The sequence below is a fragment of the Felis catus genome, chromosome D2, assembly GCF_018350175.1.
Source record: "Felis catus isolate Fca126 chromosome D2, F.catus_Fca126_mat1.0, whole genome shotgun sequence".
Classification (NCBI taxonomy): Eukaryota; Metazoa; Chordata; class Mammalia; order Carnivora; family Felidae; genus Felis; species Felis catus.
Window position 1 is genome coordinate 77,965,200 of NC_058378.1, and position 27,658 is coordinate 77,992,857.

General features: G+C 53.3%; 1 protein-coding gene across 11 annotated transcripts in view; it reads left to right on the plus strand.

Moving 5' to 3' along the window:
- The window catches only part of TACC2 (transforming acidic coiled-coil containing protein 2), a 212,716-nt gene that overhangs the window by 87,134 nt on the left and 97,924 nt on the right, over positions 1-27,658 (plus strand). For all 11 annotated transcript variants that reach the window (XM_019813929.2, XM_019813936.2, XM_019813930.2 and 8 more), the window contains one exon: positions 17,000-17,125. In XM_019813929.2, coding sequence (XP_019669488.2) covers positions 17,000-17,125 — 126 coding nt within the window. The remainder of the gene's footprint in view (positions 1-16,999; positions 17,126-27,658) is intronic.

Genomic DNA, 27,658 nt, shown 5'->3' on the forward strand with positions numbered 1-27,658 from the left:
GTCATGAAAGAGATGCATCCAGCAGGTTCCACGTGTAAGGGATAGCTCCTCAAATTCGTCTTAGCTCTTTGCCTAATTGGAATGCTTGAGCTTAACAAGGTAGAGAGTGGGGTTTTTTGTTTGTTTGTTTTACCATAAGTGGGTATGACCTGGAATTAGGGCACAAGGACACAGAAGACTGGGCATTACAATTCCCGCTTTTCCAATAGTGGATGGTATACACTGAAACAAATTAGAAGATTTTGGTCTCGGTTACCACATTTGTGAAATGGGTACATTAATACCCATTGTGAACAAGGAGTCTATTTAAAATTTTGTTTGTTCACTTATTTATTTTGAAAGAGAGAGTGTGAGCAGGGGAGGAGCAGAGAGAGAGGGAGACAGAGAATCCCAAGCAGGCTCCGCGCTGTCAGCCTAGAGCCCCACAAGGGGCTCCATCCCACAAACCGTGAGATCATAACCTGAGCCAAAAACAAGAGTCAGACACTCAACGGACTGAGACACCTGGGTGCCACTTAGGTGTCTGTAACAAGGAATTGATTTAAATTTCCATCAGAAATGTGGCTCTTAGAAGCATGGTGTTAAAAAATTTTTTTTTTTTTTAGTGGAAGGTGATAAAAGTCTATTTCTTTATTCTACATGGAATTCTCATTCGGGGCCATCAAGCCTCGGGCATTTCTTTCTTTCTTTCTTTCTTTCTTTCTTTCTTTCTTTCTTTCTCTCTCTCTCTCTCTCTCTCTCTTTCTTTCTTTCTTTAATATATGATACTTATTGTCCAATTGGTTTCCATACAATCCCAGTGCTCATCCCAAAGGGCATCTGTTTCTTTAAGAGGAAGAAAGGAAGCGTTGAGTCATTTGTGAGTCTCTTGCCCTTTGGTCCCTGCATATAAAATATAGCAATGCCTTCTTGAAACCGAACTTAAAATAGGAAGCCTGGCATCCACATATAGCCACAGACTCTTAATTCTTTTCCTTCTTTCTGCCTCGCTGCAGAAATAGCCAGAGGAAGGGTGAGCCTTCAGGGCGGTACAGGCAGGTAAGCGCCCCTTCTGGGTATGAGGTCGATGTTAGCGCAGGAGTTGCTCTGGGGCCCTATAAGGGAAAAAATTACAACCAACAAGTCGCAAATGGAAACACAGGCTCCCTGGAAATACCGGGAAGCGGCTTGGCTTTAGTCTCTGCCTACTTCGGAGGGCAACCGCCCAGGAGAAGGCAATCAAGCTTGGCAAACTGTAGAGCACAGTGCACTCTAAAGCATCTGTGGTCGGGCAGGGTTATTCGGTCTCCGTAGATGAAAAAAGAAGAGCCAGAATTTGGCTCCAAGGAACAAGCGAGGCACCATTTCATCCCCACCTTCTTTTTCCGGGGCCTGCTCCCGGCTCCCCAGCTGTGTGCGGATCGCAGGGTTGGGACCCAGGGCCCGCCCTTGGCCTCAGGCATTTCGCAGGGTGCCTTCCCCGCCTTTGCCAGGCGTAGTGGAAAGCGCCGTGGAAAAACTCAGACCCGTAACAAGTGGTCATGACTCAAAGGCTCCTGGAAGTAGCCTGCGGTGCGTTCGGGAGCCGCGTCCGGGCCGCGCCGCGTCCGTCCGGCTGCGCCCGTCCCCCGCTCGCTCTGCGGCCGCCGGGGCCCCGGGGCTCCCGGGCGCGCCGCCGCCGGCCCCGCGCATTCCTGGCCCGGGAGGAGAGCGCGGCGGGCGCCCTGCGCGAGCAGCTGGCCGCGCGCGGGCCGCTCGGAGCGCCGAGAGCTGGGGGAGGAGCCTGGCCCGGCCGCCGCCGCGCTCCCAGTCATTGGCCTTTTGTGCTGCAACTTTGCCCGACCCTCGGGGGGCCGCGCCGCCCCCGCGCCCGCCCCGCGCCGTTGCCCCGGGAAAGTTTGCGTCGCCGGGCCGGGCCGTGGGGACTCCGCGCGCCGCCGCTCGGCTCGGGAAAGTCAGCCGCGTCCCCGAAGGAAGGCGACTCCGCGCGAGTCATCCGCGATCGCCCCGGGCGGGTAAGTGCGCCGCGGCCACGGGCGGGCGCCCGGGGTCAGGGAGGAGACGGGCGTCCCCAGGACCTTGGCCTCCAGACAAAGGCGTGCTGGAAGTGGTAGCCGAAGCTCGCCCCGCTTTCCCCAGGAGGCACTGGCTGCGGGCAGGAAAGAGGCGAAGTACGCATTTGTGGCCCCTGCTGGCAGAGGAGTGTGTCTGCGGGGCGGCCGGCGGGTCCCGGGAGTGTGCCCGGGAGGCTCGCTCCGGCGCTGAGACCGCTCGGGGTGCGCGCCCGCGGCCGGGGTCCCCGCCCAGGGTCGAGGTCTCCGCCCGCGGTCGGAGTGCGCGCGCGTGGCCGGGTCCTCGCCTGCGGTTGGGGTGCGTGCTCGGGGCCGCGGTCCCCGCCCATAGGTGGAGTCCCCGCTTGCAGTTGGGGTCCGGGCCCGGGGTCAGCGCCCGCAGTGGGGTCCCCGCCGGTGACCCGGCTGTGCGCCACCCCCGCGGGGGCTCCTCCCGAGTTCAAGCGGTGCCACCCGGTCGCGCGGGGTCACCCCCGGCGGGCCACGGCGGCGCGTGGATTAGCCATAAAACTGCACTGCATTTCCTCCGAGTTGGGGACTTTTAAATTCTCGAATAGTTACGTCAGCGGGGCCGAGCGCACTTCAGGGCTCCGGCGAACACGTGACCCGCGGAGCTTCCCTCGGGCGTCCTTGACTCCCGGGCCCCGCGGCGTGAGTCTTCCTTGGCCTCTGGACGTCCTCGAAAGGCGACTTGGAGAGTCCTGATTCCCCGCACTGGCCGAGGGCGCTTTCTGCAGCACGCTGTTGCCTTGGAGCTCAGGCCGTGTTCGTTGTCCTTCTCAGTGGTGGCCTTTCCTTAAAATGGCATCATCATCGTCATCGTCAGAGGCTTATCCTTGTTGTTCTTATCTGCTAGCTCTGCCAGATGCTGGGACAGGACCTTGTGGCCATGGGTTAAATACAAAGGAGATAGTGCGAGAAAGGGTGACTCCAGGCAAGGGTGGACTGGGGAGGTGGAAATAGGAGCTCAGTGTCAGGAAGGGCCCCCCAGGGGGCTCGGTTGCCGCTGAGACATGTGCAGGGGTGGGGGGTGGGGTTTACCACCGTCCCAAGCCTCTTACCAGCCCTGTACTGGAGATTCAAGGGTCCTGGTGCTGTTTTCTGTCTTATGCCAGAAGAGGGCGGAGATTTGTTAGAAGGCAAAGAACTCTGTGTTCTTCTTTCTCTGGGATTCTCTATGAGGCCACATTTCAAAAGCTGTTTTCTTTGTAGTATTTGGAAGTCACTTTGGAAATGTCTGGGGCCATGTCCCGAGGCTGGGTTTCATCTGTGGTTTCGTCCATTCCTAATCACTTAACATGTTTCAGAGTCGAGTCTTCACGATTGTTTTCAGAGGCCCTGTTGAAGTTGGTGTAGCTGGAACTGGAAGGAAGGGTTTACTGGGGATTGGGGAGTGGACTACGACTAGCCGTGGACTTTGATCAGGAGCTCAGGCTGTGAGGTCTTGGAGAGAACAGGACCGGTTGTGCTGGGCAGGTGAGTCCCCTGGGGCTCCTGCTCACAGGCTCTGCCCTGGGCTCAGGCATTCTCCTCGGAGGAGAGTGGGAGCAGGAAATAGGTCAGGAGCTGCCCTCCTTGTGTAGATGCCACGGCCGGACTCTCGGGTGCCCGGTGCATCCTCTTCGTCTCGTGCATTGTTGCTAGTCCCTCATTGCAAGTTACTTGCCGAGCCTCAGGTAGGCCAGGCACCCTCGAACCCGACCCACCACAGGCTTCACCCGCTTATGCAGATCCACTGAGCAAATGAGCCCCGTCTGGGAAACCTGGACAGAAGCTGCTCCCGGTTCCTCTGTTCACCTCCTTCCTCTTTGTCTCTAAGTTTGAGCCCTTAACATTGATTATAGCTGGAGGGAAACTGGAAGATCCAAGTTGCATTTTACAGGTGCCCAAAGGGAAAGTCGGACAAGTCCAGAGTCACATGCGAAGGTGGGACTCAAACCCAGGACCCCAGACACCTGGCGCGGTGTGCCTCCAGCCAAGTCCTGCGGCCTCTTTGGTCTCATCCTGCTTTGTACTGTGGTTATTTATGTTTGTCATTTCTATGGAGACAGATACTACTCGAGGGAGGACCTGCCTAGTTTGTAGTACACCCCTGCAGGAGTGACACGGGCCTGGAAAGGGGGGGGGGCGGTCAGTGGTGGTTGAAGTGAGTAAGACACAGCCCCTGCTTTCAAGGAGCAGTGCGTGTGTGAGAGAGAGATGCTCCTGAACGTACACGCGCTGGTCAGGCTTTACGAGGAGGCTCGTGCCCAGTAGGGGATGTCTGGAAATGTACGAGAGTGTTTTGCTTGTCACTGTGACCAGAGAGGCCACCACTGATATCTCTCTGGTGAGGGTCTGGGATGCTGTGCATGGGATATTCCTGTACAACCAAAAACTGTCTCGTCCACAATGCCAATAGCACCCCCTAGAGAGGACCCTGCAAGGGTCAAGGGTTTGGGGAATTGGGAGAGACCAATTCTACTAGAAGATGCATGATGGGGGTCTATGGGCTTTTGAGGCCCCAGGCTGCAGGTGTAGATGAGGCTGGGAGAGACCGAGGGCTGAGTTTAGAGCACGTGTGTGTGTGTGTGTGTTCTTTGGAGGTTCAGTTCCACAGCCAAAAGCAAATGGTTCGTGGATGAACTGTGGTTTGGGTTTATAGGCCCTGGTACCTTTTGCACAATCAGGAGAAGGTCTAGGAGGCTGGTGATCAAGTCTCTGACTCTCCCCGAGCAGAGGAGCAAAGCGAAGAAGGAGAAGGCTGCAGAACTGGGTGCCCTGGTCTCGCCCACTGTGACGCATGTGAAATCTGGCTCGGTGGCTGGGTTTTGTCTCCCTGTCCCTCACCGAGGTCACGGTCCTTTGTCTATAACCTCAATAATCATTTCCACAGCAACTCACTGGGATGACAGAGCGGCCCAAGGGTTACGGAACCGTTCAGGACAAAGGAAAAGGCATGAAAAAAAAGAAGACCCGGGGAAACAAAGCTCCCAGTTTAGAGACTGAGCTCCTATATTTGAGTCTCTGCCCCACTCTCGCCAACTGTGTGCCCTGGGGCAGGTCACTAACCGTTTCTGAGTCCCCATTTCCGTCTCCTCGTGATGGGGACACATACCCCTGCCCGCCTGGCTCCATGGAACTGTGGGGGCAAGTGCCATCATGTGCCCGCAAATACCTGGCAAACTGTGACGTGCTGTGCAAACAGGAATTCCTGGTTCTGTTTCTCACCTGGTTATGATTCAGTCCCTAATACCTCCAAGAGCTGATTTTTATTATTATTTTTATTTTATTTGTTTTTTAAAGGTTTATTTATTTGAGAGGGAGGAGAGAGAGAGGGAGCGGGCGAGCGCAAGCGATGGAGGGGCAGAGGGAGGGAGAGAGAATATCAAGCAGTCTGTGCGATGCCAGCACGGAGCCCGTGGTGAGGCTTGAGCCCACGAATTGTGAGTTCGCGACCTAAGCCACAATCAAGAGCCGACGCTCAACCGACTGAGCCATGCAGGCGGCCCTCCGAGAGCTTAGTTTTACTCTTAGGATTTTTAGGTGGGAATGAGACGGTGTGCTAGTCAACATCGTTCTCTTATCTGGAAGCCGCTCCTCTAGCCTCCGGTTTTGTCTGTCCTCCCGTTTCATTGGTCATTTCTATTTTACCCAGAAAACAAGTAAAAATAACAGAATAGGAAACTCACTTCAGCTCTGCCCACAGAGAGCAAATCTGGGGAGAAAAATGGAAAGAAAAAGCAACTGCTGCATGGGCTCATATGCAGGTGTGGCTGTTTCCAGCCGCCCTCATCCCTCTCCCTGTGCACCTGTGGCCACGTGCCCCGCCCCCTGCCATCTGTGTCATTTACAGCCATGGCTTCTGGCCAGCAGTCCCAGCTTCCAGCCTCCGAGGGCAGGGGCTTGGTTCACATCATGATGGTTCCCCCAACGGGAGCCCCGTTCCAAAGAGAAGAGGCTGTAAGAGGTTGGCTCGTGTCGGCATCAGGAACATCTTCTCCTTCCATCTTTTATGCTTCTGACTCTCGGCTTCCCATGGCTGCCTGCCCTCCAGCTGCCTCCTTCCTGCTAAAAAAGAAGGTTCGGTATCTTGCGTGTGCCTTCAATGCAGCTCGCCCAGGAACCTGCATTCGACAGCTCCCTGCGTCGAGCTCCCAGGGTATCTGGCGGTCAGCCATGTGCCAGGGTCTCCCTCATCGAGGGCTGACCAGACCCCGCCTCATGTCTCCCGCCCTCCCCTCTGGAACTGCGGGTAGATGCCTTTGTTCCTTGCGGAGGGTCTAGGCTTCACTGCATTCTGTGTGCGTAGGGAGAGCTGTCCCGGGTATTTGTGCTACTTGTGTGGTTTTGGAACCAGGGGGAAAGCAATCCGTGACCGTCAGAAGAAACTGAGGATTCAGCAAGGTTTACAAACACCAACAGGTAAACTTGGGCCTTGTCTGTGTAAAAATGCTCAAGGCATTCGTTCAAACTCTGGCGTGCGAGCTGAGATGCCCGCTCTTACGCTCGAAGAAGTTAGAGAGGAAGCCGGCCCTGGTCTGAATTAAGTGGCAGCGAGGGCACTCTGGTGGCAGCAGCTGATAACATCTCTCTGTTGTTGCTACTTTCCATGCAAACATATCATCAGCAAATATCTATTGAGCCCCTGTGATGTGATTGACACCATGCTTTACACATGCTTCCTACTCTTATCTCTTTCAACAATCTTTTCAAGTTATACAATTTGTCCCCATTTCACAGGGTCAGAGACTGAGGCTCCAAGAGGTTAACAAACTTGCCCAGGGCCAACATGGCTAGTAAATGGCAGAGCTGGACTCAGGCTCAGATCTACCCTCTCCAGAGCCTGGGCCGTCTGGTACTTAGACTCGCTACCCACCTACCCGCCCTGTGGATGACTCCGTTTGATTTCTGTGCCAGTGTTCTGGTGGAAATGAGTTGGGCTCCATGCACTGGCTTTCGGGAGACCCTGGGCCAGGATCTTGACCCCAGAAGTGCTGGCCCGTTTGGCAGGTGTCTTGTCTCGGCCTTGTCCCTTTGATTCGGGGGACAACCGCATCATCACTCCCCTGAGCGTGTGGCTTTTCCCGGCACCTGGGTGGGATAAGTTCATTGTCTCTTGAAAAGAACAGTGGGCACCGCCTCCTTGCCCCGTCCTCCTGGAATGACTTCCTCCCCTTTGGCTTGTCATCAACCCCCGTTCTTGCGCCCATTAACCCCAAGGGGTGTGGGAATGGCAGCCCGATTTTAAGGCATGATTAAGTTGTAGACGAGAAAAACGTCTCCTTCCGCGCCTCCTCCCTACCACCAGGCCTCCTGGGAGCTGGAGCCTTGAGTCACCAGGTCACCGCCTCCCTCCCGTCCTTAAGTCCTAACCAGGAACCTGGCCCCTGGCCAACGGGGCACTGTCCAGGCCTTCCCCCAAGCCAGGCCAGGGGCTGAACCTCTGGAGCCTCAGGGTTTGCAGGTCAGAAAATCACTGGGCTGGAAGGGAGCAGAGACGACGAACTGTCCAAGCCTCCTCTTCTGGAGGGGGCGCCCACAGCCCGGGGAGGGAAAGGGTTCGCCCAGCTCGCCTGTGCCGGCTGCTCACCTGTTTTCCTGGGGGAGGCAGACCCCGCCCGGCAGCTTTCCCCGTCACTGTTCACGGCTCATCCTGGAGAGAGATGCTGCTTGGGGCCTCGCAACCCGCTTGCCCGCGAGGCCTGGGGTCAGAGCAACCAGGATGGTGCTCGGCTCAGGGTGGCTTTGGGTAGAGTGACTTCCCTGCCCAGAGGCTCCGTTTGCTCTTGGTGAAATGGGCTGTCGCGTTGCTTCAAGTGACAAATGGCCTGCATAGTGCCTGGCACACAGTGGATGTTCATGAACATTGATTCCCTTTGCTGCCACCTGGATTCCTTCCCGTCCCATGACGTGTGCTGGCCTTCACACGGAGCCAGGGGTTTGTGCGGTGTGCCCACACCTGGGGGCACACACCTGGGCAGGGGAGGGGGGGGGGCGTGCAGACTGGGACTGCGACAAAGCGCTTCCTTCCGGGGTGTTCTGTGGGGAAGGCCGTGCCCCCTCTTGTGTTTGTATTCATGATGCAGAGCGCGTCCCAGGTGCCGGGTCCTTTGCCAGAGAAAAGTTCTGTGACTGGGCTCCACCCTCGCCACTCCCTGTTCAGACAGGGGCCAGCCGCTGCCTGCTTTGGCAGATGGGGAAACTGAGGCTCTGAGGAGTCTTTCCGCAAGGTCACGCAGCCCTTTATTGCTGGAGTGGGTCCAGCTCCTGCCTTCTGGCCCCACTGTGGCCTCCTGCCACCTGCCCCGGGGAAGTGGGGGAGGGGCCTTACTCATCAGCAGAGGCCCAGAGCCTTCCTTTCAGGGAGCGCGCCACAAATGTTCGACACCTTAAACATTTGGCCCCCAAATATGAAAAGCACAGCTCATAACTGAAACGGACAAATGTTCAATTTTGAGTGTCTATAAAGTGTCGCGTAGTATGACCCACGTTGTTGGAGCTCATTTACCTCTTCGATGCTGCTGGCTTGCCTCCCTGTGGCTCTGTCTCTAGTGGCTCATTCACCCCCGGAAGCGTTTTCCTTGCTGACTCTGGGCCGGGAAGCTAGCAGGGAACACGGTAGATTGTCCTTTCCCTGTTGCTGGAGCCGTGATCCCCCTGCTGGCCTGTCCCCTCTTCCTGCCCCACAGTGCCCCTCCCCAGCCCAGCCCCACCCCGTTGGCCCTGCCACCCCAGGGGCCTCCACGTGCCGCTGAACTGTGACACGCCCGCTGGAGGAAGGACCTGGGACACAGCGTGGGCTCCTGTCGTGGGGACAGGCTCAGCGGCCGAAGGCCTGCGCTCTCGCCACTGTGTCTCTTTGCCAAGTTACTTCGTTCCTCGAGCCTCAGTCTCCTTTTGTAGAAAAGAAGTTTTCTGCCAGCTGCATAGGGGTGATGGAGAATCACAAAACACAGCCTTTGGGGAAAGTCTCAGGCGCCGTACAAATATAAGTAGCTGTGTATTTTCTCAAGTTGTTTTTGAAGATGTTTAGTATTTTTTTTTTTTAAGCGAAGGCTAAATCTTTAGATTGCTGGACTTTCGTATCGGGGAGTAGAAAAATCTCTCTTCTCCCTGACGTGGGCTCTAGGATCTCACAGGCAAGTTGCTTTGCTCGGAGTCGTGTGGGAGCTCCTGCCTGTTCCTAGCTCGAGCCAGGCCCCCCACGCTGTGGGGTTGCCCGGATCCTGTGCTTTGGGACTTGGGCTCAAATTCTGACCACTCCTCACCCCTTCTAAGGACTGGATGAGCGAGCGTGTGCATAGTTCTTCCCTCCGTGGCAGATAAAAGCACTTAACAATGCTCTCTTATGACTATTGTCATTATCAAGCCTTTGATGGTAATTACTTAAATTTGTTACAACATTTAGTACATGCTAAAATACTGTCGTCGACAGTAGGAACAGTGCCCTTGAGACCTTGGGCAGGCCCCTCATCTGTCAGGGTCGGCTTCCTCCTCTGCTCCCGGGCACGGTGGGACTCTGGTTTTAGGAATCCTATTATCTATTCGGCCCCACTCCTGTACCTGGCCTTCAGGATTGCCAGGTCATATCCTTCTCACCTCATCGTTTCCCAGATCAGAAAAAGGACAAGTCGTTCTCCATAGGGGCTAAAAAAGAAAGCAAAGCATTGCTTGTCCTGAGCAGGTGCCAGGACCACAGAGCTGGATACCTGTGAGCACAATTTCTCAGGCTAAAGCCGAAGCAGAGCACAGGTGCATCCTGCCCCTCAGGCCAGAGGACGAAGGTTTCGTCTCCAAATGCCAACGGGGAGATCCGCAAAGGATGCGCGTGTGTGCTCCATATGTTATGTGCCGTGGCTGTGGTGCCTGGCCTTCGCCAGCCGGGTCATGCCCAGCGCGCAACGGGCCAACAGCTCGTGAAGATGTGAGATTTCAGAAGATTCCATTTTGCTGATTGACGACCGGCTTTGCTTCTCTTTCTGAAACAGGAGTGAGCAGATGTGAGCCGCAGGGGGCTCTGTTTCAGCTGTGTTGGTGAGAGCTGCGCCGCCGTTTTCCGGAGCGCAGCGCACGGCGTCAAGGGGGCCTTGCCCCGAACTTGGGTGCTGCCTGGTCCTGTTATGACCTATCTGTTACTCTCTCTGTATTAGAAAAAAAGGAAAGGTAGCGCATCAAAACCACATTTGCTTTCTTTCAAGGCTTTCTTTCGATGCTTATTTATTTATTTGGAGAGATTGAGAGACAGAGCTGGGGAGGGGCAGGGAGAGAGACTCCGAAGCAGATTCCGCACTGTCGGTTCAAAGCCCGACGCAGGGCTTGATCTCGGGAACCGCGAGATCATGACCTGAGCGGAAATCGAGAGTCAGACGCTTAACTGACTGAGCCACCCAGGTGCCCCAGAATATTCTTTTAAACTGAACAGCTGACTTCACTGAAAGATAAGTCTTAAGTAGATAATAGTACAGTAGGTCTAAGGTATTAAGTGCAAGGTGTGAAGTTACTAACCAATTAGATATTCAGAATGCAAATCACTTTTGATTCCTCCCTGTGGCACCCGCACATGCCTGGTGCTGGGCAGACGTCACGAAGCCTGTGGCACGGCGGGCCCCAGCTCCTCTGCAGGTGCCAGGGTTCCATCCAACGTTGACCGGGCACCTGAACTGCTCTGCGGCCTTGCTTGCATTTCTTCTCCCTTCGACATATTCCCCACGCTGGTACATAGCGCCACCTCCCGAATATTCTGCTGCGGGGCACCTGGGTGGCTCAGTCGGTTGGGCCGAATATTCTGCTGCTCCCCTGCTCGTAAATCTCGGATGCTCCCCATCGCCCCCCAGCCAGCAGATTCTTGGCCTGACTTTTGAGGCCTTCTCCAAGCTGGCCTGGGCTCTGGCTGCCCAGATGAGCGTCCACGGCTCCCCTCCTGGGCGGCCCCATCACTTGCCACGGTGTGTCCTCTAGGACCCAAACTGAGTCCCGGGACACTGGTGTGTGGCCGTTTGCCCGTGTGCCTTTGCCCAAGTAGTTGTCGTTACTGAAATAATTTTGAACTTACGGAAAAGCCACAAGAAGAGTAGAAAACTCCCATATTCCCTTTGCCCGGATGCCTCCGTTGTTGACGCTTCACCACATGTGCTTGGTCACTCCCCTGTATTAGCCTGTCTCTTTTTCTGGATCATTCGAGAGCCAGGTGCAGACACGACTCTGCCACCCTCCAAAATACAAACCAAAATAGACACTCCAGTGTTCGCCTCCCCCGGAACAAGGACACTCCAGCATCACGCCGATGCAGCCATCCAACTGAGAAATAGATGCGCTGTGTGACCGTATCACTCAGGCGTCAGGACCCATTCAGACTCACCAGCTCGTCCCCTTTTCCATCTGATCCCGAATTCAGTCCAAAAGCATGTGTCCTACTCAACGTAAGCTTGCGGACTCTCTTCAGTCTGGGAGAATTCCTCAGTCTCCCCTTGTCTTTCATGACCTTGAAGAGTACGGGTCTTTCATTCTGGAAAAATCCAACCTGTGTCTATCCATAGTTTTCTCATGACCAGACTCTGGCTGGCCGTTCTGGTCAGTCATCCCACGGAAGTGATGCTGTGCTCTTCCCAGGGGGGGGTCATGTCCCAGAGCACAGCGTGATGACCGTCCCTCCGCCAGGGATGGTGATCCTGGTTGATGCCTGGCCAAGTTGGTGCCCACCAGGTTTCTCCACCAGTAAGTGGATCCAAGAGCACACGATATCCTTTCCTTCTTTAAACCACCCGCCTGCCTTAGCAACCTTTGATGGCTGCCCGAATTGACCACCGCCCAGATGGTTCTGCAATGGTGACTTCGCTTCCATCATTCCTCCTACGCTTTTGACAAGTTGCCCTTGTACTGGAGAGAGGAACTTTCCCTTCTCCCCTTTTTGTGCATTTGTTTGTGTCTTTGTATCTGTGTGAACTCATGGATTATTACTTTACTGGATGGGTTAGAACCCATTAGTATTTGTACTTTTTTATGCCCGAATACTCCCAGATTTGGCCAGCAGCAGCCCCTTGGAGGTGATTCTTAACGTCCTTTTGACCTCTCTGGGCAGAGGGAGCTGGGAAGTAGAGGTATGTGTATGTGAGTGCACACACGCACACACACACACACACACTCACACTCACTCACTCACACACTGCTACACCCAGTTCTGTGTTTATCTCATGCCTGTGATTGCAACACTGCTCGAGAGTGCTTTAGAGCCTAATCACCTTTTGTATACGCAAGTGCTCTTTTTCTGCTGCTCTCCCTGTCCCTTCTCCTGTGACCTTCCTTGCCCTGTCCGAGGGAAGGGAAGGGAAGCTTAGTGGCTTTCCTTCCAAACCATCCGAGAGAGAGAGAGGGAGAGAGAAGAGGGAGAAGATTCTCTTTTTAATCCAGAAACCCTTTCGCACTTGTCTGTCTGCTAAGCACTTTGCTTGCCCCGTTCCAGATCGCCCCACCTGAGAGAACCCTGGTTTTCAACCACAGTTTGTTCTGTTACCACCCTTCCCGGTTCTCTTTATTTTAGACTTTGAACTCCCCGTGCTCTTGATCGGCCTGTCAACTCCGGAGTGTGCGATCCCCATTTCCTTTGGACACTGCTCTGCTGAGGCATGATTGACACATAAAAAGCTGTGCATTTTGAATGTCCGCGACTCGCTGAGTTTGGGGATGAGAACACACCTGTGAGAGCTTCATCACCATCAAGACGTAAACGTGTCCATCGTCTCCCAAAGTTTCCTTCCACTCCCGCTATTAGTATTAATTATTGTTATTATCTAGTGATCCCCATTGGCTTCAGCCCGGGGCCCTTCTCAGGGCACAAGTCCCTCGCGTGTGCGTAGAGCTGAGGTGCAGGCTTTTTAGACCAGAATGTGACTGTCTTCCTTTCTGAAGCAGAGTCCTCTCTGCCTGAGTGTCTAAAGGGCGGGTGACTCATGGCCCTCCGGAGGAGCACTTGTTGAGGCCAGGGCCCCTCCCTGACATTCCAGCGGGAAATCAACCCTTTGCTGGCCTGACTAAATTTATAGTGGGCTGGTCCTGGCAGCTGGGGACAGCAGCTGGTGGTTAAAATCTCTGACAGATTTTTTTTTTCCCTCCGAAAAATGTTTCGGTCGCTCTAGTCCGAGCACCACCACGGGGAGAACTTAGAAGCCATTTATAGCCTCTTGCAGTTGGCCCAAGGAAAGCTGCTTCATGAGAATCCCTCCACTTCCCCAGAAGCCAGCTCTCCCCCATTCTCAGCCATCCGGAACATAACTGGGTCACTAGGAAGACACAAAGGCCTCGGAGCTGCTGGTACAATGTGAATTTGACAATTTTTTTTTTTTTTTTAGTAATTTCTTGTGGTTCAAGCTAATGTATGTATGTGTATACACACATACACTTTTATTTTAAAATTATTATAATTGTGTTGTACGGGAGGTTTATAAACCTATATCAGTGCCTATTAACTCTTGATCTACACACTATTCTAACACCCCGAGCTTTGTGTCTTAGTCTGCACATGAGAAGCAGAGAACTGAAGGCGTAAAGTGGAGGAGAGTCAGGTGGGTTAGCAGAGGTGCTGGCTGACGGCCTGCGAGTGAGGGGCGAGGCTGAGTTGGGAGAGTCCTTGGTGACGGTGCAGCCCAGGGCCTTTGCTTTTACAGATGGAGCAGTCACCTGGCTGAGATCCCAAGGTGGGGCCGGTCTAGAATCCAGCCCTCTTGACTTCATGTACAATTGTGCTTTTAGTGCCCCGGCATACTTCCTCACTGACATCATAGTGACTCAAGATGCTGATTGTGTGTCATCGAGAAAACATTTCATTATGTTCGAGATTCTCTTTTCAGAAAAATCGGAGAAGTGTCCGATAGGCTTTGAAACATAATTCCTCCCAAAGAGTTAAAGTAACAATGCCATCCCACGGAATATGCAGACAGATATCTCTTCCTCACCAGATCCTCCACTGGAACCTTCATTTTCCCCAGTGGTGCCTGACGAGCGAGGCGTGGCTGTGTTTGTGCCTTAGGACGAGGCCGACAAGCCCGTGGAAAATGTCAGCACAGAAGTGGGGACTTGACTCTGATTGTCCCATCCCTTCAAATTTTCGCTGAGTTACGTACAAACCGAAGTTGCTCCCTGGCACTTGAAACTGTCCTTAAATATGTTTTCTTATTTATTTTGCTTGTAAAAGCCATGCATAGTCAGCACAGAACTAGAAAACAGAGACAAGTTCAACGGGAAAAAATACCCATGGGGCACCTGGCTGGCACAGTCCATGGAGCAGGGGATTCTTGATCTCAGGGTTGTGAGTTCAAGCCTCACATTGGGCATAGAGATGACTTAAAACCGTAAAAAAAAAAAAAACCCACTCATAATTGTACTACTGAAAGAGAATTACTATTAACACCTTGGCATGCATCTGCTTGGTGCTTGTTCACTCTGCTGCACGTTTCCTGCGTGTGTGTTTGTATATACGTGTACATATCTACATGTATACACACGGATATATAAACACTGATATACACGTGCACATGAGATCTGGATCGTGCTACTGACATATTTATTTATTTATTTATTTACTTACTTACTTACTTACTTACTTATTTTGAGAGGCAGGAAGAGAGAGGGAGAGAGAGAATCTTAAGCTGGCTCTGCGCTGTCAGGACTGAGCCCCGATGCAGGGCTCAGTCCCACAAAGCATGAGATCATGACCTAAGCCAAAATCAAGACTCAGATGCTCAACCAACTGAGCCTCCCAGGTAGCCCCCCATGCTACTGACAGTTTTAAAAACATTTCTTTAGTTAGTGATGGACGTAATTACCTCTAGGGATGTGGAGATCTACCTTATTTTTTTAAACAGCTGCCAATAAGTCTGTTCTACAGCTTTGCCTTAATATGATTAACTGTCTCCTACTGTGGGACGTTTTGGTTGTTTCCCGTTTTTTTGTTTTGTTTTGGGGGGGGGTTTGCTATTATGGTCACAGATGTGATCAGCATCTTTGTTCAAACCCTTAATCATCGTATCATCGTAAAATAAATTCTTGGAAGTACAGTGGCTGTGTTGAAGGGAACAAAGTCTTTTCTGGCTTTCCGTGTATATTGCCAAAGCTCCTGGGTGATGTTTTTACATTCAGGTTTTTTTTTATTTTTATTATTTTTATTTTTTTTTTATGACTTTGGAAAGTCACTAATGCCTGTATTTTAGGATTCTCTGAATTGTGATCCAGAATCCCTGCCATCGTCCCGCCTCCAAGCTGGTTCCTTCCTTTTCCCCTTGTACTCATTTCTCTCTGACTCCTTGGGCCTGGTCGCAGGGCTCTGAGATCGAGTTCTGGGGGATTTGGAACGGTGGGTGGGAACCGTGGAGGAAGAAGGGAATGTCACAAGGTCCATGGGAATAAATAGTAAGGTGTGGTCATGGGCATGTGCTGGTCTCATCACATTTAAAACATAGTTTCCAGAAATTCACCCTGGGCACCCCTGCCCCTCATTCATTTCAATGCCAAAGGCAGCACTTTGTGGCAGAGCCTTGGATAGAAGTTTGGGGCTGATTCCTTGGCTTAGGATCTAGTTCCAGTCCCTTGACCTGGCCTTGGGACCTGGCTCCCGTCCACCCCTCCCCTTCCCAGTCTCCGCCATCCACACTCCCGCCACACTGACCTTGTGTGTTCATTGCTCTAGAATGGCCGACTCCTTCCTGGTTCGGCGCTTTCAGATATGTGGCTGCAGACCTTCTGTCTTTCTCTGACTCTTCAACCTTTGGGACACGGCCTAGAGTGGTGGTTAAAAACATTGCCCCTCGAGTCAGGCTTGGGTTTATATCCTGCTTCTGCCCCTTACCAGCTGTGCAACCAGGGACAAGTTATTCAGCCTCTCTGCGCCTTAGTTCCCATATCTGTTAAAATCCCATTACCATGAGGTTAATGATGGTGCCCACCTCACAGGGTTGTCGTGAAGATCATATGTGGTGATATCTATGAGGACTTAGACTGGCAGTTCCTGGCACACAGTACACGTTAGTGAACATTCATTATCGCCGAGCTGACCGGGTGGCCTCACCCTACCCCCTAAACAAGGAAATGTTCCCTGTCTCCCGGCTGGGACCTCCGGGCTTTATCTCACACAGCCTTCTGTATCTTTCCTTCTTGGTGGTGACTGCGATTGGTACTAAACAAGCATTTTAAGAAATGTCTGACTCTTGCCTAAGACTGTAAACTCCATGAGGACGGGGCCCGCCTCTTCCTCGTTTACGACGCAAGAGTCAGGCTGCAATCCGTGCCTGCTCACGGAACAAAAGTGAGGGCCCTGCTCCTCGCTGCCCAGAGCCAAGTTCATCGGAAAGAAACACTCATGGACCTCCGTGATGAACTAGTAAGATGTACCCGATTATGGAAGGGGGTTCCCAGCAGAGTGAGCTGTTGTGTTGACCAGACTGTGACGGTGACCTGTGTCCCTCTGCACTTTCAAAGCCCGCTGCTCTTGGAGGCTGTCTGGTATCCACCTTCTCAGTGGATGAAGGGCCAGTGCGGTTTTTAAAAGTTTCTAAGGCATATAGTTCAAAACTTAAAAAAACAAACAAACAAACAAAACCGATTAAATGAATTACTAGGAAATGAAAACGATACCCGGCCAGGATTTCTCCTTCCTGAGCACTATTGACACTCTGGGCCAGATAATTCTTTGTGGTGGGGCTGTCCTGGGCATTGTAGGATGTTTAGCAGCGTCCTGACTTTTATTATTAGATTTCACAGACAAAATTACTCTATCAAGTCGCCCTGCAGGCTTCTAAAGACTCAGTTTCTGTGTTTTCTCCTCCTGGGCCAGCGCCACCTGTGGGCCACACTTGGAGTAGCAGCAGATCCTTCCTGAAAGGGCCTGCTGGGGGTCCAGATAAACTGTGCTGTTCAAACACATTGAAAACTTCAAGGAACATTTCTGAGCCTGGGCTTTTTTCCTCTCCTCTCCCTAGGTCACCTGTAGCGGATGATGTCATCCATCCAGCTGCCCTTGAGGACCTTGAAAACCCACTGTTAGCCACCTCTCCCCACCAGGGTGAAGCCATCAGCCAGGTCTCCGGGGACCTGACAGCCCAGAGGTACCGTGGGGGCTGAGCCTGCGTCTGGTGGTGGGACCCCGGGGCCCAGTCTCTGAGGCTGCCTCCCTCCACTCCCCTCCCCTCCCCTGAACGCCACCCCTACGTAGGTTTGCACGCCTCTGCTGCACAGGGCTGGGGACTCTTCTTGGGGCCTTAGGGACCTAAGGGACACCAAGAAGACCCCGCCCCAATGAGCGATTTAGAGATCTGTTCCCTTGTGATCTTCAGGGGCCCCTATTTAAAATAGAAGTCCTCTGGGAGAGAGGACGTGCTATTTATACCTCTCCAAGGAATGACTCAGTTGACTGCCTCTGACCTCCCAGGACACGAGCTGGGTTAGCAGAGAGCTGTGGTCAGAGCAGAGGGGAGCCAGCAGCACCATGGGGAAAGGGACCGGGTCCTTGTGCCTTTGCTTGGCAGATGGGTTTTGCCGGGGGGGGGGGGGGGGGGGGGTTCTTCCCTCACCTGCACTACGTGCCTCGGCAACCCCACAGCAATTGCAGATGTCCAGGTGCACTGTGCATAACCCCACTGGCACTTGATTTCCAAGAGGCTTGCCCAGCATCAGCCTCAGGACTTGGCTCGGATGCCAGTACACACACACACACACACACACACACACACACACACACACGCTTCCATTTTTGAGATTTAATTCACATATGACATTGCATAAGTTTAAGATGTTATACACAGATGTTTTAATTTATGTTTATATCAGTAAAGCAGCCCCAGTGAGTGACCCCGCATGGCAGCAGGGAGAGCGTGCTGAACAGGCGCTCCCATGGACCCTGAGCTGGGAAGCTGGTGGGGCACACCCATCCATCCAACCCTCCCCCACCCCCCGGCCATTTTACGGGAGGGACCCAGAGGGGCAAGCGGAAGCTCTCTGAGCGCTGGATGCAGGACGACTTGGCTGTGTGGTTCTGTGGCTCCCAGAAGAGCTTACGTGTCTTTGGGTCTTGTCCGTGTTTCTGAAGTTCCCTCCCAGCCCTGAGACCGTATTTTATTTTTTTTCATTTTTATTTGTTTTTTAATATTTTTTAATGCTTATTTAGACAGAGGAGAGAGGCAGAGTGCAAGCAGAGGAGGGGCAGAGAGAGACAGAGACAGAATCGGAAGCAGGCCCCAGGCTCTGAGCTGTCAGCACAGAGCCCGATGTGGGGCTCGAACTCACAGACCGCGAGATCATGACCTGAGCCGAAGTCAGACGCTTAACCGACGGAGCCACCCAGACGCCCCCCCTGAGACTGTATTTTAAATGATTTGTCCCAGACCGCACAGTAGGCAGTGATAACTGCTCTTAAAGCTTGCTCTGAAGGCCCCTTCTGTGCCCCAGGCACCGCACTTGAGTATGTCACATTGAGTGTCTGTAAATCCTCCAAATACCCCTAGGAGGTGAGGGGTTCTCTTAGGAACCCCTTAGCCATTTTACATATGAGCAGACTGAGGCTCGGTTCTGTTAACGTGTTCAAGGACACGTAGCTGGAGATTGGTAGAACTGGGATTCCAAGCAGGTCCTGCTGGCCTGCCAGCCTGTGTTCGGCTGCGGGGAGAGCCAGTTTCCGCCTCCCACAGTGCACGGGGTTCCGCCTACACCACTGGCCCCTTTCAAGTCCGAGGAAGATGACGCACTGTAGGGCTGTGTCACCTCTGACCGTGACCACGAGTGATCACAGGATGCAGGAAGGAACCAGTGGTCAAGTACAGATTTTATCTGTGCTGAGAACTTGGCCAGCTTTCTGGCTTTATTTCCCAGTAGAACGGTGCAGGTAGAGTTCAATGAGCAACTTTGGTGCCTGGCCAGCGTTATTGAACATTTGTCTGGGGTCTCATTTTCTTGGTTTTACTGGAAATCAGTAGAAAAGAGGCAGTGCTGATAGGAGCAAGGGTTGGTCTGGCTTTGGTCACCAGCTGCTTCCACAGAATACTCATTATTCACTGATTCCATATTTGTGAATTTGCCCCTTCCTAAGATTTATTTGTAACCCCGAGATCAACGCTCATGGCTCGTGGTCATTTGTGAACATGTGCAGAGCAGCAAAAATCTGGGCTGCCTGGGGCCCTTGTTCCCAGCGGGGGTGGAGGAAGACGCCCTGTCTTCTTATTGTAGCTCTCTTACTGGAAACAGGTTTCTGCATGGTATATTTAGGGCCATGGCTTTTGTAATTTTGTGCTTTTTTGTTCACGATCTTGCTGCTTAAAATGGCCCCCAAGGGGGGCGCCTGGGTGGCTCTGTCGGTTAAGCGTCTGACTTCGGCTCAGGTCATGATCTCACGGTCTATGAGTTTGAGCCCACATCGGGCTCTGTGCTGATGGCTCAGAGCCTGGAGCCTGCTTCAGATTCCCTGTCTCCCTCTCTCTCTGCCCCTCCCCTGCTCACGCTATGTCTGTCTCTCTCTCAAAAATAAAAAAGATTAAAAAAAAAATTTTAATGGCCCCCAAGGTAGTGCTGAAGTGCTGTGAAGCATATTTAAGCGCAAGAAGGCTGTGGTATGCCTTCCGTAGAAAATATTCATGTTAGATAAGCTTCATTCATGTTAGATGAGCTTCATTCAGGTGGGAGTTATAATGCTGTTGGCTATAAATTCAATGTTAATGAATCCATGATATCTGTTAAATAAGATGTTTTCACACAGAACTGCACAGAAAACAAGGTTACGTAGTGATGGGTTGACAAAAATGTTGTGACCAGGGGCTTAGAGGAACCTAACCCAGCTTACCTGCTGGGAACGGTGGTTCACAGTTCAGCTCCCGGAACAAATTGATAGAATGTAACTACTGTGAGTAACAGGACTCAGCTGCACCTGACCTTGCCCATCCCAGAGAATAACCACGAAGGGCATTCTAGGTGGGCACCGGTTGCTTTTTAACCTCAGAAATGGCCCTGCCACCCCACCCCACCTGTCTTACCTGCTGAGGCTGCTGTGACAAAGGACCACAGACCGAGGGCCTTATAAACAGCAGAAATGTATTGTTCATAGTTCTGGAATCTGGACGTCTGTCAGGGTGGTCAGGTGAGGATCCCCTTCCCTGCTGCAGACTTCTTGCTGCAGACTTCAAATTAATTAATTAATTTGAGAGAGAGAGAGAGAGAGAGAGAGAGAGAGAGTGGAGTGGGGGGTGGGGGTGGGGAGACAGAGAGAGAGAGAGAGAGAGAGAGAGGGAGAATCTCAAGCAGGCTCCACACCGCCAGTGAGGAGCCAGTCTTGGGGCCTGAGCTTAGGACCTGAGAGATTATGGCTTGAGCTGAAATCAAGAGCTGTATGCTCAACCAACTGAGCCACTCAGGCACCCCCTGTGGGGTCTCTTATAAGGGCACTAATCCCGTTTGTGGGGGCTCTCAGGACATACTCATATCCCCAAGGCGCCATCTCCTATTTCCAGCACATTGGGAGTTAGGATTCCAACATGTGAACTGAGGGAGGACACACATATTCAAACCACAGCACCACCCTCGGAACCCCTCGCGGGTCGTGTCCCGTGCAGGGTAGAGACAGGGGAGGCAGAGGGGAAGAAAACAGGGCAGAGAAGGCTGAGACAGTGCACTCTAGAGGTTTGCTCCCCCTAGGAGTAGGTTGGTACTTTAAGTTTCAAAATTCAATTTAAATTAAAATTTTAAAAAAATGTGTTTTTTTGGCATGGAACTGGAGGGTTTGCTTTAAGCCACCTTTCTGCCTCTCTCTCGATTACCTATTGGTTCTTTGGTGCCACATCTTTCCCTTACAAGACGTCTTCTTTCTGAATTGGACAAAAAGGGACCCCCATCTCTGAGGCAGTTCTCAAACACAATGAAAGGCATTCGCACGCCCCCCTTCTTCTCTGTTAAAGCCGTCGGTCGGAGGACATCAAACCTTGCTTCTTCCCCAGGGAAGAGCCTCTGAATCTGCTCTAAACCGGTCGAGCTTCCCTTTTTGTCGTTGGCATCCCTGGGCCCAGACCTTCGAGAACACTCTGCAAATGACTACACTGTCCGTGGCCCATCTGTTTAGTATTTTCAAGACTGTTTTTAAAGCAGCAGAACTTGTTTTTTAAATAAAACCACACTTATTAAACAGAGTAAAACGGGGCACTCTGGTTACATCCTGGAAGTTCCTTTAGCCAGGAATCCAAACAGAGGGGTCTCTTTGACCTTGAGGGCTCTCCCTTGGACACAGCTGGAAAGCCACTCACCTGACTCCTGTCCAGGGAGGCCAGACTCTAGTGTGCATCCAGATAACCCAGTTACAGCACACATTGCTGCCCCGCCCCTGGAATTTCTGACTCAGGAGGCCTGGGGAGCAGCCCAGGACTCTGCATTCCTAAAAGATCCCAGGTGACGGTGCTGCTGGTCTGGGGTCCACAGCTGGAGAGCCACGAGGTAAGGCAGTGCCGTTCTCAACCTGTCTGGCTATCTGCAGCTCTTCAGGATTGGAGACATCTGCCCCTAGCAGCTGGTGCCTCGAGTTTCTGATTCCCACTGTCAGACGAGAGAGCCAGGAGTGGGCATAGCTCCAGCCAGTGTCATAGCCTCGCTATGGAGTTACCACAGTCGGAAACTTCAGAATTTTCTGAAGTTGAAAGACAGGGAATTCATGCTGATTTACAGCTTCTGTTTTTCCTCTTGCTCCCGAGCCATGCGTTTATTTTGGGGGCAGCCGTTTGCACCAAAAGATTTTCAGCTGTGGGTATGCATGAGCGGGTTCAACTGCCTTGCCAAGTTTAACCGGACTTCTATTTAAGCAAGCACCGTATCGTAAAAACTGCATGACAAAGTGAACGTATTAATTGTTGCTGTTGTTGTTTTTAATTTAGAATCGGGATCATGCAAAAATCTTCTCTCAATTCCAAAAACAATTGATATAAAATAAATAAGTGACAGAATTCCTTCATGCCATTTAAAAGGTATGTGTTGGGGTGCCTGGTGGCTTAGTCAGTTCAGCATCCAGTTCTTGATCTTGGCTCAGGTCATGATCCCAGGGTTGTGGGATCAGACCCTGTGTTGGGCTCCATGCTGAACGAGAAGCCTGCTTAAGATTCTCTCTCTCTCCTTCTGCCCCCTCCCCTGCTTGCGCACTCACATTCTCCCTCTCTCTCTGTCTCTCTCTTAAATAAATAGATAAATGGTATGTTAAAGGTACATGTTTACGAATCCAGTTGATGTAGCCAGTACCCAGTTGGCTGAGTAAATTGGGGTGCATCTGAATGCTCGGACAGGGCCTTTGAGTTTCCAAGTAGCTGGCTACTATTACATGGAAGCTTATAACTTGCCATGTTGACAGGGTTCAAATACTGCCAATTTCATATCTCAGACGAACACGTGACCTTTTCCTTGTTTTGGTTTTTCACGGATCTTGAGCAAATTTATCTGTGTAGGTAGATTTTTCCCTTCTGAATAAATCGCTACATCTTGGCCACCTGAGATCAGTTTCCTCCGTCCTCTGCATGCCCCTCTCTGCAGTCTCTGTAACTCCAGAGCCATTGGCCACTGGGGGGGATTCATGACCCAGATCAAAGGCCCTCGGATGGCGTTGGGGTGGTGTTTATGGCCTTTGCTCTAGTTTATTAACTAGCCTGAGTTCTGCTTGGGTCAACCTCAAAAGCAGTTTCCCTTCTCTGAACATAGGTTTGCTTTGTGGAGGGACACAGGGTAAGAATGTTCTGGGAAGGAACTGATAAGCCAGTTCAGGGTTAACTGTGTGGAGCCAGCCCCCCCTTGTTGAACGTGTGAAGGTCAGGATGTTTAGGGCCTGTTCACACTCTCGCATGGGCTGAGTTTCACATGGGGTTTATCTCGAGAGAGACTAGAAATAGCTCGAGGGGCCTGCCTTGGAGCTGCCAGCCAATTTGCAAGCCTGTCTGGGCACCTTGGGACTCAGGCTTTGCAGCAGCTGCATCTCCGAGGAGTGTATCTCCCATTGCTGAGACTGTCTTATGGAGGGAAGCACAGGCCTCTGCTGGCCTGCTGTCCGGGGCCCCGACCGGCCGAGCTTAGCTCTCCAGAGCAACAGTGTCAAAGTGCTTTCTCCCCTCTAGCTTGTATCTGGCTTTCCATCTGAATCGAGTCTTTGGCCGTAGCCTTTGCCCTATTACGTGATTGTGTGCACTTGGGAACTCAAGAAGGAAAAAAAATCAAGAGCCTGTGAGGAAAGCCTGTCGTGCTAATACCTTCCAGATGGCGATACGAAATGGGAGATAAGGTGGTGTCGCCCATCTGGCCCGACAGGACGTGCTGTGTTCTGCCCGGGGTTTGGGGGATGTTATCGCCCTCCGTGACAGCCAGGTCACTCTGGTGTCCGTCTTTGGACAGGGGCTGAGCTTGGCACCTCCGGCCGATCTCCGAAATGCAGTTCGCTATCAGGTCAGTGGGGGATCTGCCGGGAAGGACTCAAAAGCCCGGAACAAGGCAATCAAAAGGTAACAGTTACCTGGCAGCATCTCGCCATGGCTGAACTCACAGGCCTGTCAGGCTGAATGCAAGCCCTGGATGGACAGCGTCCGTGTTTCTCTGGTTCCCGTGTGGGGCGGAAACTGCATCCACATGGTTAGGAGACCAGTTGTTGTTTGTGGGGACCTGGGTGAGGCACCGAATCGGAGATGGCGAAGTCTGGCCATTAGCCATGGCTCGCCGTCTGCGTTAGGAAGGATTCTAAGGTCTTGTCCAGCTGAGCCTAGCAGGAAAGAGTGCCATGATCAGTAAGTCATGCCTGTCTGCTGGAAGGAGGTGTGGTGGCTCATGTGGCCTCTTCTTGTTAACTCTTCTCTTGAACAAAAAAGGCTTAAATTAAATCAACATTTCCTTCATCTTCCGAAAAGATAAACATGCTGTGAATGTGAATTCAGCTTCTTTGTTATTCCACTAAGGCTTGGAAAACATTAATTCCTTAAATGAGAAAAGGGAGCTCAGAGTTTTATTTATTTATTTTTTTTTATAAATTTTTTTTTCAACGTTTATTTATTTTTGGGGGGACAGAGAGAGACAGAGCATGAACGGGGGAGGGGCAGAGAGAGAGGGAGACACAGAATCGGAAACAGGCTCCAGGCTCTGAGCCATCAGCCCAGAGCCCGACGCGGGGCTCGAACTCACGGACCGCGAGATCGTGACCTGGCTGAAGTCGGACACTTAACCGACTGCGCCACCCAGGCGCCCCCAGAGTTTTATTAAAAAGGCCTTCAGACACCCTACCCCCGGCCCATTTTATAGAAGAAGTCGAGGCAAGAGAAAGTTAGTACTGCGCAGAAATGAAATGAGAATTCACATGTGAGGCCTGCATCACATGTGAGGTCTGCCCTGGCCTCCTCTGTGCCGGCTCGGTGGCCGTCCAGGAGTTCCCGCTGAGGGCTGGCAGGGGTGCTGGCCATTGCCAAGGGCCCGGCTCCCTGACCGCGATGTCTGAGGACGAGCCCCTGCTGGTCAGGGAGGCTTGGGTACCGACAGAAGCTGGCACAGAGGGGCTGAACTGTCCCCACCTTGTCTAGCAACGCTGTCCCCCGGGGCAGCTCAGGCTCGGGGTGGGGTGGGGGGCAGTACAGGGACCCTGTGTAAGTTCCTGCTTGGCGTCTAGAACCAGGGCTGGCCCTGTGGGCAGGCCACCCAGACAGTCGCCCAGGACCCTGTGCTTATTTCAATGGTGTGCTGTCACCATCCTGAGATTCTTGATCCTTCTGGAATGCGGGGTCTGCATTTTCACTTTGCATTCCATTTTGCCCTCGAGTCAGGTTACTGGTCCTGCCTCAGACTGGGATTCCAAGAAGATTGCACAGGTGTCCTGCTGTCGGTGGCCTATGTGCTGGGACGCAGGGAAGGAGCTGTCCTGTGTTGAGCACTGTTCACGTGCCAGGCTCTGTGCTGGGGGCTGGAGAGGCCACAGTGGCTGAGACTTTAGTAGGGGAGCAGGACACCTTAGCTGAAAACGAGGTGCTCAGAGGTGGGGCCGGGCCCAGCCTGGCCATGCAGGATGGGCACATTACCCCCACCTGGGGAAGGGGTAGTTTGGTGGCCCCTCGGGGTGATTATGGGGTGGGCTGGGAGGGGGCGAGAGACATTCAGGGGCATGGTCTGCTTGAGCCAAGGCACAGAAGCAGCCTGGAGCGTCAGGGGGCCAGCTTGGTGGGGTTGGAGCAGAGAGAGGGAGAGGACAAACCTGGGCGGGGACAGGGACAGAGATGGGGTGTGGGAGGCCAGGGAGTTTTTTTCACCTGGGTTCCTAAGGCTGCAGAAAGTTGGGGAGGCTTTCAGGCAGGGCAAGGAAGGACCTTATCAGAACTCGAGCTGGGTTATCCTGGTGACCGTGGGGGTAGGTGTGAGGGGACAGAGGAGGCAGGCAGAGCGGGACGTGCAGGAGCCCTGCTCGGAGAGGTCGTAGCCGTCGTCACCAGCAGAGGTGGCTGGGACAGAGAGGTTCCGGAAGGAGAAGGAGGTGACTCAGCAGGAAGGGGTGATGGAGAGATGAGGACAATCCCAGCTTCTGGCGCTGGTCTGAGTCACTGAGCGCTTCCCTGTTGGGGCCTGACCCCCCGACCCCTGGCAATGGGCCAGCAGCCAGCTGGAGGCGGGGAGGGAGGGGGGGCTCCGTTCTTAACAGAGCAGTTGATTCATTTGTTTGGTACCTTTGGCTCAGAGAGCCTGGTGCAGGAAGGGTGTGGCCCTGGTGGTGGGCCAGCAGGAGGGAGGGTGAAGGGCGCAGGCTCCATGGCCTCCAGGCTAGATCCGAGGAGACCCCCAGTGTTCCCAGGGCAGGGAAGTACCTGTCACCTGTGGGCACGCTCCTCAGCGGAGCGTGACTGTCAGTGCTCTTCGCCCATGGATTTGGCTTTGCTCTGGGGCCACAGATTCCAGTCCGCGTCTCCCACTCTCTCCGCCAGCGTTTTCAAAGACGGAAACCTTCCCCTGCCCTTCCCCTGCCCAGAGTTTTCTGGAAACAGCAGAACCACGGTCTGTATCGCCTTCCTCCAGCTCACATTAAATCAAACCAGATCTTTACGGGGCTTGCCAAGGAGGGAGCACTGTCACTCCCGTAGGAACCGAAATCGGGGACTAGTAAATTTCTGTCCACTTGTGCACTGGCCTTGCTCCAGGCTTACCCATGGTCGTTACGCTCTGGTCTCTGTTTTTCTCCTCATTACACGGGGGAAGAAGGCATCCTGGGCTCCCGCTCCGCCTCTGTTCCTGACACCCGGCCTGGTCGTGCCCAGTTGGGACACTCCATCTCTCCCTGCCCCTCTGCCTGTTAATCCAGTGCTCACTGTGGGCGGCCTGGCTACATGTTGCGACTATATGACTTTGGCTGAGCGACCTCAACTCTCTGCGCCTCAGTTTCCTTCCTTCTTTGCAGAGTGGGGGGTGGTGACATTTGCCTCAGAGGGTTGTTGTGAGGGTTATTCGAGGTCCAATGTGTAAAGTGTTTGGCACAGGACCAGGTACCCGGCGCCGGGCATGCTGGACCGGCCGCCTACCGTAAGGTACCAGGGACAGGGCGCACGGGACCAGGCACACCAGACCGAGCTCCCAGTGGGGTTGAGCTTCTGCTGTTTTTGCGGCTGTCGATTAGTCATGCCCAAGCCGGGGCGCGGAGGCTGAGGGATTGCTGGCTTGGGGAAGGGCTGCAAGTCCAGGAGCAGCCCAGGCGGCGCGTGTTGTAGGCGCTGAGGGAGGCCGGCCTGGTGGGAGCAGAGCACGTGAGGGCCAGGGCGGTGGAACCGGGGTTTTGAGGCCGAGGCGGACCCCGTCGTACCTGCTAAGCAGCGACGGGGAATTGGAGCGAGAGTGCGCGGGGTGTGAGGGCGCCCCTGGCAGCTGTGCTCCACACCAGGAGGCCAACCACGTAGGTGGAGCTGGTGGAGATGGATGGAAATTAGCAGAACATTCTTGACACTGAGACCCAGGGGTCCTGTATTTCTGCCATCCGGGGGGCTTCCTGCAGGGGTTCCCACCCAGAGGGAAGAAATGAGCCCTCTACCAGAGGCTCGGAAACCTCAGACCCTGGCTCCAACCTCAGGCCTGGTTTCAGGCCCTTGGTGCTGACACATAATTGTAACTGGGCCGCCTTCGGCCCTGCCAGCTTCCCTGTGGGCAGCAGAGTGGACGGCTGGAGGGAGGCTGGGAGGGCCGACCCCCCCCCCCCCGAAAACTGTTCCCAAGCTTTAGTCTGTGGACGGCACCGCGAGCCTTGCTTTTTGCCAGAGTCGAACATCAAACCTGTTTTGAGCTCTTTGCTTGAGGGTGTGTTTGCAGGTGGGTACCCAGGGGCCCTCTCTACACTCCGGGTATTTCCCTGGATGTCCAGCAGGGGGCGCTCACCCACTGAATGTGGGATGCCGCTCTGTTATAGATCTCTGAGCACCTGCCCCCCCCCCCCCCCAACCTCTCAAAGGGTCCCCACAGGTCCCTGGTGCAGGTTCCTTGGTTACCTGTCAGCCTTTTGGCCTTGACTTTTATCAGCCTCGGATTTTAGGGGGTGTATCCCAGGGCATTTGCAAAGCTGTATCGTAGTCCTCGATTCACAGAATTCACTGCCTATAAAAAATGATTCGAAATGATCATACAAAAGTCCC